A 12,238-nucleotide genomic window follows, 5' to 3' on the forward strand; every position below is an offset into this window, starting at 1 on the left:
TATTTTGAGATTCATTCATGTTGTGGCATGTATCATTAGTTCATTCTTGTTTGTTACTGAATAGTACTCCATTTTATAGATTTACCACAGTTTATTTACTTACCTGGTGATACACATTAGGTTGTTTCCTATTTGGGGCTATTACAAATAAAGCTGCTATGAACATTTGTGTAAATGTCATTGTATGGACATATGCTTTCATTTATCTTGGGTAATTACCAAAGATTGGCTGGATCATATGGTAGATGTGTTTAATTTTTAGGAAACTGCCAAACTGTTTTCCAAAGTGGTTATACTATTTTACATTTCCTCCAGCAGTGTATGAGAGTTCCAGTTCCTTCAAATTCTTGCTAGTACTGGGCATAGTCAGTCTTTTTAATTTTAATCATTCTAATAAGTGTATAGTGGTATCTCATGTGGTTTTAATTTCTATTTCCTTAGTGACTAATGATTTTGAGCATCTTCTCTTGTGCTTATATGCCATGTATATATCTTCTTTGGCAGAGTGTTCAGATCTTTTGCCCATTTTTTAAGTTGGGTTGTTTGTTTTTTTATTTTTGTATATATTCTAGATACAAGTTCCTTATCAAATATATACTTAGCAAATATTTTCTCTGCATCTTTTGCTTGTCTCTTCATTTTCTTAACAGTGTCTTTAGAAGAGCATTAATTTTAATTTTGATAAGGTCCAATTAATAAATTTTTTTCTTTTATGGATTGGGCTTTTGGTGTCATTTGTATGAAATCTTTGCCTCACCTAAGGTTACAAAAGTTTTATTGTATGTTTTCTTCTAAAAGTTTTATGGCTTTTGGTTTTACATTTTAGGCATAGTATCCCTTTTGATTTAATCTTTGTATATGGAGTAAAGTATGGATCAAGGTTCTTTTTTTTTGCATATGGATATCTATTTGTTCCAGCACCATTGTTGAAAAGGCTCTACTTTCTCCACTAAATTGTCTTTGTACTTTTGTAGAAAATCATATATATATATATATTTTTTTTCTTTCCTGGATTCTTCAGTCTATTCCATTGATCTTTTCTCTATCTTTACACTAATACCACATTATCTGATTACTGTAGCTTCATATTAAACATTGAAATCAATCAGGTAGTATTAGTCTTCCAACTTTATTATACTTTAAAAAGTTGGTTTGACTATTCTAGGTTTTTTACATTGCCATATGAATTTTAGGATCATTTTGTAAATTTCAACAAAAATCATGCTGGGAGTTATTGGAGAAATTAGAGGGCTCACGAACTAAGATTTATTGGAAAATGTCTTATCTAATAAGTTAATTCTACAACTCTTTTGTGTTTCTGTACTTTGCCTCCTTTTTAAAAGATATTCTTATATTCTCTTAGGTAAACTGGAGATTATGATCCAAACAGTGACCTTGAGTATATGATGATTTCTATGACTCATTGATAAAGCAGTTAGAGGCATGGCTCTAATCTTAAGGAACTTATTTAGAGGAGAAATCTCCTAGAGGTTTAGATAAGACCTGGGAGAAATGCAGAGTGCTTCAACTTGAGAGAACCTCTAGTATTTTTATTTTCTTCATAGAAAAACCTTTACATCTATCCCCTGTAACCTTGAAGCTCTACAGTTTACATTTCATCTACAGATTTTGTGGATTTTGACCTTTGTAAATAGGTATATTTTAGGTTAAACAATCAAGGCCATTTCTACTTTTAGGCACAATATATTCCTGAAAACCTTAATACTCCCACACTTTTGGGGGAACTTTTAATAAGAGAGTAAAAAGTTATGAGATATAAGCAAAAAATGAATGGAGCAGCAAAATATGTAAGTAGAAAAAAATTCAGGACTAATATTGTTATACTGTGAAATTTGGGCAGTATCATATAGACAGAGATAAGCCCTGAAATCAATCTCACTGATATAAAATTAAACATTTCCCTAAGGAGATGCAATAATGGCTGTATTTTAATTTTTAAAAATTGATTTTTTTATTCAGCTAAATAAAAAAACTCAGTCAACTTAATTTTTTTTATATTGAAACAAAACTGGTTATCTCAGGGAAATGCTTGGAATAAAGGAATTTTTGGCTAATTTTATTAATTTTGGAATCGTAGAGGTAATGTTAATTGAGATTTATATTTGAACAATAGTGTAGAATTTTAGGTACATTATTGTTCAGAAGTGTAGAAAATAAAAAATTATTCCCAAAGGGTATTAAGTGACTTACAGAATCCCTATTTGCTTTCAGATGTACACACTGCCCTCAATAATGTCAACGTGATGAGCTGCAACAGAATTCAAGTTAATGACTTGAAAGATGCTCTTTATGACCTCAATGTTTCTGTAAAGCCTGAAGAACACCAGATGTTAGAGAAAATGGTTGATGTTGATGGTATATATAATAACTATGAGTTGGTTTTCTGAATAAAGTGATGATAATTTTTTATTCCCCTCCTTATCCTCTGTTCATCACTCCCCAACAATTTTCTCTTTATTATCCTAATGGAAAAAACACTCTAACAGAGCAAGTCTACTGAGATCTTAAATTTATCTTGATAGAAAAATCTTTGAAAATGATTAGTAAGATTTTTTTCTTGTTTTTGGCTTTTATAGCCCCATGAAGTATCCTATGTTGATTCTTTCTGGGTATATTTGTTTGTTTGTATGTTTTTAGCATCCACTGTGTAAATCAGGGAAGGTGATGGAATTTTCTGAGAAGATTGTGCTGAAGTGAAACTGTTTTAGCCAGGAAGAGACTAAGGGAGGACTTTCTCCCCTCTGCATGAGATGTTTATGGCACGAGGTTGAATGTGAATCCTAATAGCTTTCAGAGAAAACAATATATAAATTTCAAATTTTGCTAATTGTTATGTTTTTTTTATTAATTTAAAATCAATTCCTAAAAGTATTTTCTTTTTTATGTTATTAAATGGGTTTTGGCATTGCTTCACCATTCATATTGACGGGGGCCACTGCATAGCACAACTTCTGGGGCACATTGTCATCTGTGTAAACAGCAACCCTTGGTGTTGTGCAGTGCATGACCTGCATGGCTCTATGTGGCAGACCTGATCTTGAGTGCCTGTTATATGTAAGGTGTTATGTAATAAATAATGTAATCAAATAAATATAAAATATTCATTTTCAGGAAACTTTTGGTCTAGCTGGTGAGACAAGATATAAACAACAAAAGGGCATATGACAATATAGGATATAAAAGTTCAGTGAATGTGCACTGTTACATGGCAGTGTTTGAGTAATTGCCAGGGAAACAGTGATGTGATATTGTGATTTATGAGTCGTGCTGTCGACTGTGCCAAGAGGGCATATTGGTATTGTGATTTGTAATAAGAAATATGTATTTGGTCTTCATTCTCTGTCCTGGCACAGAGCCCCTAAAACTTTTGTAAATTCCTAAGTGATAGGAGCACTAGGAGCATCTTTTGTTCTACTGAGGCAACCTTGGGTGGGCTCCTGGATGTCTCTTGGATGGGGGCTGGTCACCAGAAAGACCAAGCCATGATTAGAAGCTTGGAATTTTCAGCCCCACCCCCAATTCTCCCAAGAGGGAAGAGGAGCTGGAAATGGAGTGAATAATTGACCATGCCTATGTGAGAAGTCTTGCTTAGGACTCTTCCAGACCTCACCCTATGTATCTCTTCATCTGGCTGTTCATCTGTATCCTTTATCCTATCCTTAATAAACTGGTAAACATAAGTAAGTGTTTCCCTGAGTTCTGTGAGCTGTTCTAGCAAATAACTGAATCCAAGGGGTAGAGGTCATGGGAACCCCCAATTTGTAGCTAAGTTGGACAGAAGTTATGGGTAACCTGGGCATCTACTACTCTCGATTGGCATCTGAAATGGGCGTGGGGGCAGTCTCGTGGAACTGAGCCCTTAACCTATGGGATCTGATGCTATCTCCAGGTACATAGTGTCAGAATAGAGTTAAATTGTAGAACACTCAGCTGGTGTGGCAGAGAATTGCTTGCTGTGGGGAAAAAACCCCACACATCTAGTGTCAGAAATGTGAGCGTGAAAGTACTGTAAGAGTAAAGGAGAAACACAGGGGGAAAGACTAAATTTTTCCTACACAAGTGATGATACTGAGCTGTTTAAGAGTTCAGGGGAGAGCTATTTCATTCATTCAATGAAAGTTTAGTTAGCACCTATTGCTTGTTAGGCACTAAACATATAAAGACGAAAGAGCTTACAATCTATTGAGATAACAGTGGGAACACTGATTGTTAAATACTATGATAGAGGTAAACATAGGGTGTTATGGGAACATATACAATAGATACCTAACCCACACAGGGTTGGATAGGGTAGTCAGAAGAGGCTTCCTGGAAGAGATGACATTGCAGTTGAGTTTTGAAATATGAGTAGGAACTAGCTAAGAATTGGGAGTGCAGGGAAGGGGACTGGAAGGGATTAGGAAGGAATGCTCAGTATGTGCAAAGTGTAGAAGAACAAAGTTCGTGGAGAAATCAAGGAACTTTTTAAGTAGTCCAGTAGGACTTACACCAGTGGATCTCAGACTGATTTACATCAGAATTACCGAGGGAATTTGTTAAAACCCCAGATGCTTTGATCTCATTCTAGATCTCTTGCTTCAGAACATCTGCATCAGGGCCAAGGTACATGCGTGTGTGTGTATGTATTTTTTTCAACAAGCTTTGCAGTTCATGTTTATGTGAATCAAAGTTTGACCATTGACTTGGTGGTGCATAGTAGGAAAGAGAAAGAGGGAAATGAAGTGGCCGTATGGTCAAGAAGAGATCAAGAAGGGTTTTGTTTTTGTTTTTATCTGAGCAGAAGAGTTTGAATTTTATCCTGAAGGCTCTAGGGAGTCATTGGAGAATTCAAAGTTGACAAGTGACGTGATTGATTTTGCACTTTATGATGGGCATTCTGATAGCAGTGATGAGAAAGGACTGAAGGAGGGCAAGACTGGAAGCAAGGAGACATTTTAGAAGGCATGCAATAATCCAGGTTAAAATTATGAGTGTTGAACTAAGACGTTGGCTCTAGGGATGGAAAGAAGGGAGGAGATATGAGATCTAGGAGGCAGAACTTCATCGTTGTTTGATTAAGTTAGGGAAGGGAGAGGGAGAGGAATTGAGGATGATTAACAGATTTCTGGCTTGGGAGACTGATTTCATGGTGATACCTTTTAATAAGATACTGAATACAGGAGGAGAATTGGGTTTTAGTGCAAAGATGAGGAGTTCAGCTTAGGCTATCTGTGTTCGAGGTGCTCCTGGACATAGAGCTGGAGATGTGCAGTAGACAATAGTCTAGGCTGGAAATAGATGCTTGGGAGTCAACATACAGTTGGTAGTTACAGGAACATTCAGAAAATGTATATAGAGCGTAATGAGAAGAGGGCCAAGGACAGAACACTGGGGCATGCTAACGTTTAAGTAATGGTGGAGAAAAAATAGTTTATAAAGGACATTAAGAAGAAGCAACCTGAATGGTAGCAGGGAAACCAAGAAAAGGCTGTATGGACAAAAGAAAGAGAAAAAAGAATTTGAAGGAGGAAAGTGTTAAGACAAAAAAAGTGTTCATTTCATTTGGTAATAAATATTTAACTGGTGAACTTGATAAAAGCAGTTTCAGGGGAGGTGAAAGCCAGATAGCAAGCAGTTTGAGATGTGAATGAGGATATGATGAATAAAAACATTTCTTTCTAGAAATTAGGTTGTGAAGGAAAGGAAAAAAAAAAAACAGTAGTTAGAGGGGAATATAGGCTCAAGGGAAGGCCTTTTAGAAAACTAGACTTATGAGTGGTTTTGACATGAATAGGATTTGGATAGATAGAGAAGTGGATAGCATTCTGGACAAAAGTTTATAGAGGTAGAAAATCTTAAGATGCTTTAAGGGGGCAGTAAGTGAACCAATTTAGCTCACTGTGAAAGTCCTTTATGTTTCTTCAATTTGTTAATTTATCTTTGTACTATTTTTGTCTTTACAGAAAAGGGAGATGTTTCCCTAAAGACTGCCCTTTTAGCATTGAAGAGCAATAAGCGTTTTCAAGATTTTAGAGGTGAGAATAATTAGGAAGTTTTATACACATTTACAATATAGGAAATATTTACCATAAATGAAAAGTGATGGTACACTTACATAAAAATATAACTAATATGCTACTAGATTAAATGACTGGTACACATTTAGTATTTCAGGAGTTCCAATGAAGGTGAGTTTCTTATGTTCACTTAAATCTAGTTTTTAACATTACTTATAAGTTCATAATTGAAGCAAATAGTATGTCTTCTAACAAGGATGCCAAAAATACGAGACCTTGAAAAATGCTTTACTTAAAAAATTTAAGTTTTTTGGTTAGATAATACGTTCACACGGATCATAAATAAAAAAGTATATAAAAATATACAGTAAAAATCTCCCTCCAAACTGGTCTTCTATTCTTTCAGTTCCCACCTCTTACCCCCAATAACTAACTACTGTATTTAGATTCTTATGTATGTAATACTTAGAGATTTTTATGAACATTCAAGAAAATATGAATATATATATATTATCCTTCCACAAATTTTTTACATAAGTGGAAGCATAATGTATACATCATCCTGTATCCTTGATTTTTTTTTTCATTTAACAATATATTTTGGATATTTGTGCATATCAGAACATAAAGAGCTTTCTCATTCCTTTTTACAGTTGCATAGAGAATATGTGAATTCTCATTCTGCTGGAAATATATATATTTAACTTATTGGGATCAGTGATCCATCTAACTTGAATCTTTGTCTTTTTGATTTTGGCACCAAGAAATATTTTGTGGCATCGTGTGATGGCTGTCCTCTATGAAATGTCTCCCTAACTTTTGAGTATAACTTTGAAAAGTTCTAACTCGCTTTAAAAATGAGTTAATAATCTAATGTTTTATGAATTTACCAAAATTTTTCTCCAACTCTTATTTTCAGTATAAAAGGTATCTTAGGGGAGAAACTGTGCGTAGTTTTATTTCACAGTTTCTAAAGATTTATTTTATTTTGTTTGGTTTTGAATAATATCATAATGGTTGGCAAATAATAATACATTTGTGTAGTATTTGATGTTTCACCAGGTACTTTTACATAATTTATTTCACATCATTTATTCTTTATGATTACCCTAAGTAGGTGTCTTATAATAAAGAATGAGAAAAATGAAGCCTAAAGAATGAGAAAAATGAAGCCCAAAGAGATTGTACCTTACCTAGGAGCCCACAGCAAGCAAGTGTTGGATTCCAAGTGCAGAGATTTATTTTTACTGTATTATAATTTAATGGTTTAGTTTAAAAATTAATTTTATACTGTAAGTTACAGGTTAATATTATCACAATCACACATAATGCAGATATATTGAACACAACATATGCATGACAGAGTTAGGCCATGAGAATCTTAAAGTCTAGAGGAAAATATAGGCCATTTATATAAAATAAAAAAATATGACTAATATACTACAAGATCCAATGAGTGATATGTATTTATTATTTTTGGAGTTCAGGTGAAGTTGAGATTCCTATGAAAAAATGGAGGAAGACTTTGAAAGAATGGTAACATTTAGGTAGGTAGAGGGAAGGCAAGAAAACATTGAGACCTATAGATTAGAAGGGAAGAAAAGATCAGAGAGGAAGGCAGGATTTGAAAGATGAAGAATGAGAGATAGTTGGTGGGTCTAGATTGGAGGGGATATTAAATGTTAGGCTCAAAATAGTTAGGTCTCAGTATGTTTGGGCAAGAGAGTGTCAGGTGCTAAGCTCTAAAGATTGATTTAACAGTGGATTGGATTAAGGAGATACTAGAAACAGGAAGACCATTTATTCAATTCATTCATTCAGCAAGTGAGTGGCACTGTTCTGGCAAGCAAGATAGGTAAATACATGGTTTCTGACCCCAGAGATCTTATTGAAGAAAGACAGATGAACAAACAACTACAAGTTGTGCTAAATGCTAAGGAGAAAATGTGCAAGGATGAGGTAGAGAATTAAGGTGCAGTGACTTAGTTTAGATGGGATGGCCAGGGAAGCATGCTCTGAGATGTGACATTTGGGCTGAAACCTAAAGGATGAGAAAAAATCAGCTACTAGAAGAGTTGGAAGAAGAATCTTCCAGACAGAAGAAAGAGGCTGTGAACAGTCATAGGGTAGGAAACAATGTATTATATTTAAGAGAGTGAAAGACCACTGTGGCTGGAGTCTAGTAAGAAAAGGAGAAAACTGGCAAAGGATGATGTTGTAGTGACAGGCATGAACCACATTATTCAAGGTCTTTAATAAAAGTAAAGGTAAAGAATTTGAGTCTAATTCAAAGTATAATGGAAGCCAATGAACTGTTTTTAAACAGTGGAGTGACATGATCAATTTTAAGATCACTCTATTTGCTGTGTGGAAATTGGATTGAGAGAGGGAAAGAGTGGTATTTAATAATATTTAGAAAATTTTGGAAATAATCTAGGCCTGAGGAGATGAGGATCTGGACAAGGGTGGTAAGTGTCGGACTAGCAAGAAAAAAATGAATGAGAGAGATGCTAAAAGGGGAAAAAACTGGTCATGGTGACTGAGGTTAGAGAGAAACAGAAATTAAAGACAGAAAGGCAACTACGGTTTCCAACTAAGGTGAATGAAGGAATGAATCCAGTTTAAAACATTTATTTCAAGTTTGTAGCAATGATGGTACCTCAGAGAATACACAGAAAAATAGAAATTTGGGAGAGTTGGAGATATAATTTGGCCACGTAATTACCTCGTGGAGGTAATAGCTGGAAAAACGTCAGGGTAAATAAATCTCAGGGACAATATAGAGAAGAAAAAGCCATGACCAAGGCCTTGTAGCCTAGATTCGTAATCTATTTAGTCAGTTTCATTGCTTTGATTGTTTTTTTAATCTTTGAGTTAACTCTGATCTCCTTAAGGTAAAGTGAGAAGGATTGTGCATAGTATATAAGTAACTTGCCTATGGATGCAGAGCATGTGCAGCCAGAATTTTTTTTGTTTGCCATTAGCTAGGAGTATTGTCTTCCATCCTTTCACTCTGAGCCTGTGTTTGCCTTTGGAGCTGAGATGTGTTTTCTGGAGGCAGCATATCGTTGGGTCTTATTTTTTAATCCATCCCGCCACTCTGTGTCTTTTGATTGGAGAATTCATTCCATTTACAGTTAGGATGATTATTGATAAATGAGGGCTTAATGTTGCTATTTTATTGCTTGTTTTCTGGTTCTTTTGCATTTGCTTTGTTTCTCATCCCATGTGTTTTGGAGTATCCATTCAGTTTGGTAGTTCTGTATGATGATTCTCTTAGTTTTCTATTTAGTTATTGTGTGTGATTCTGTTCTGATTGTTTGTTTAGTGGTTACTGTGAGGTTTGTATAAAAAATCTCATGGAAGAGACCATTTCCTGATGGCCTCTTATTACCTTAGACTAAGTCCATTTGATCCCATACCTCTTCCCCTACTAAGTTATTGTTGTCACAACTTATTTGATCTTGTATTGTGAGTTTGTATTTAAAGTGATGGGGTTTTATTTATTTTTGGTGTTTTCCTTATCTTAATCTTTGATTTTATAATTGTTTGCTGACCCAGTCTGATAGAGAGCTGTAATTTTTCTGGTTTTGTCTACCTATTTTTCTCATTGTTCAAAGCTTTGTATCCCCTTTCTCTTTTTTTTTTTTTTCAGGCATGAGGACCTTCTTGAGCATTTCTTGTAGTGGAGATCTTGTGGCAATGAACTCCCTTAGTTTTTGTTTATCCAGGAAAGTTATTATTTCTCCATCATATCTCAAGGAAATTTTCACTGGATAGAGTATTCTTGGCTGAAAGTTTTTGTCTTTCAGAATTTTGAATATATCATTCCACTCTCTCCTAGCCTGTAAAGTTTCTCTTGAGAAATCAGCTGAGAGCCTGATAGGAATTCCTTTGTATGTTATTTATTTATTTTTTTTGTCTAGCTGCCCTTAATATTTTTTCTTTGTCACTGACTTGTCAGTTTTACTACTATATTCCTTGGAGAAAGTCTTTTCATGTTGATATATTTAGGAGATCTATTGGCTTCATTCACTGATATTTCCAGTTCTTTCTCCAAGTTTGGGAAGTTCTCAGTTATTATTTCTTTAAACAAGCTCTCTGCTCCTTTTTCCCATACCTATAATCCTTATGTTGGATTTCCTAATTGAGTCGGATATTTCTCGGAGAGTTTCTTCTTTCTTTTTAGTCTTAGTTCTCTCCTCCTCCATCTGCAGAATTTCTACATTTCTATCCTCAATATTGCTAATTCTTTCCTCCATATTGTCAGCTCTGTTCTTGAGGAATTCCAGATTTTTCTTTATCTCCTTCATTGTGTTTTTCATCTCCAATATTTCTGATTGGTTTTTCTTTACAGTTTCAATCTCTTTGGTGAAGAAATTCCTGATTTCGTTGAATTGTCTATCTGTATTTTCTTGTAATTTGTTGAGCTTTTTTACGATAGCTATTTTGAATTCTCTGTCATTTAGGTTAGATTTCTGTGCTTTCAGGATTGATTTCTGGGCACTTGTCATTTTCCTTCTGTTCTGAAGATTTGATATATTTTTGCCTAGTGCCTGACGGTGTTGGCTTAGTTTTCCTCATACTGAAAATATCTGGTTGTGGTTTCCACCTGCCACCACTGGATGGGGGTCAAGAGCTGTGTATTCTGAGCCCACCACGATCTGCAGGCGCTCTTGCCGGACAGCTGAGCTGAAGTACAGTTGGGCTGAAGTGTGGCTGAGCTGAAGCAGCTGCAGCCAAAGCAGCTGGCGCTGGAGCGCAGCTGGGCCAGAGCAGCTGGAGCTGAGGCAGCTGGTGCTGGAGCGTGGCCGGGCCAGAGCAGTGGGTGCCAGAGCAGCCGGGGCTGGAGCAGCAGAAACTGGCATGCCTCTGGGCCAGAACAGCAGGGGCTGGAGCAGCAGGGGCCGGAGCAGCAGGAGCCAGTGTGCATCCAGGCTGGAGCAGTGGGGGCCGGGGCCAGATTGGCAGGGGCTGGCATATGGTCTGGCCAGAGCCGCTGGGGCTAGAGCTCGGCTGAGCTAGAGTACCACTGAGCTGAGGCTGCAGCGCCACTGAGCTGAAGTGCCTGGTGGGGGGGAGGGGCGCTCACTCTCACCTCCCAGATCCCAGGGGCTTCTCGCTCCCCCCTCGCTATCTACTCTTGTAGGTGCTAGCTCAGTGAAGGCATCCCTGCAACAGTTCTGTTCCCTCCATGAGGGAATTCCCCACACGCTGTGAGGGGACCTGGAGAATAACAGTTTTCCTGCGGAGGGCCACCCCTCCCCTTCTCTCTCCAAGAGCCATGTGGTTTTGGTCTCAGGGTCGCTGTCATTGGGGAAGGAAGGGAGTTCTTTCTACCTCCTTCCACTTCCTCTGGGGGTTCCAGCACCTTCAGCCTTAGATGTACAGCTGCATGGGTCTCTCAGACATGTTTTGTGTTGTGTGAATGTCTTCTGTTGGTATATGAATGTCCTTTTTCTTGTATCTTAGCTGGGGAGAGTTCAATGGGGCAAGCTTACTCCACCATGATGCTGACATCATTCTAGAAATTTATTTTAAGAAAAAAAATTAGTGAGAAGATGTATGCCTAAGAAAATTCATCATCAGGATTCTATTTATGATAGCAATTGAGTTTTAGTTTAGAACGATAGGAAGGATATAGCCATGTGGTGGAATACTATGCAGTCATTAAAAATAATGCTCATAGAATGATATGTTGACAAGGGAAAATGTTCAGTATACTTTGCTAAGTGAAACAAAGCTTGCTGTTAAAGAGAATTAAGACTAAACACCATTAAAATGTAAAAATTTTGGAAAGACACATACCGAAAATGCTGTCAGAGATTAACTTTGGGTGATGGAGTTTTGAATGATTTCCTTCCTTTTTTTCTTTTATGTGTTTTCTGTGATTTTAGCATTAAACACGTAGCGTGTACTAATTCTGTAATTGGAGGGAGGAAGGTTGATTAAGAAGTAACGGTGGGTGGTCAGCTACCCAAATTGTGCAGAGGACAGTGAAGGCTAATTTTATTGGATTTGGCAAAGAAGGAGGTTGAGAGGTTATTTGTTATTATTTGTAATACCAAAAGCATTGTACTCTGAATCAGAATGCTTCAGTTGTAGCCTAATGTTTTCCTGGTTATGATCTTGGGCAAGTCACTTAATCTAACTGTAAAATATAGATATATATATCTAACTATAGATAATGGTACCTGTCCTATGTATTTCACAGGACTTTT

The 12,238-nt window shown here is 36.4% G+C and overlaps 1 protein-coding gene across 1 annotated transcript in view; it reads left to right on the top strand.

Annotated features, from left to right (window-relative positions):
* Positions 1–12,238, top strand: part of EFCAB13 (EF-hand calcium binding domain 13) — a 331,371-nt gene that overhangs the window by 127,969 nt on the left and 191,164 nt on the right. The window contains 2 exon segments of the mRNA XM_058561286.1: positions 2,233–2,376; positions 5,964–6,035. Coding sequence (XP_058417269.1) covers positions 2,233–2,376; positions 5,964–6,035 — 216 coding nt within the window.

This window comes from Diceros bicornis, chromosome 18 (genome assembly GCF_020826845.1).
Source record: "Diceros bicornis minor isolate mBicDic1 chromosome 18, mDicBic1.mat.cur, whole genome shotgun sequence".
Classification (NCBI taxonomy): Eukaryota; Metazoa; Chordata; class Mammalia; order Perissodactyla; family Rhinocerotidae; genus Diceros; species Diceros bicornis.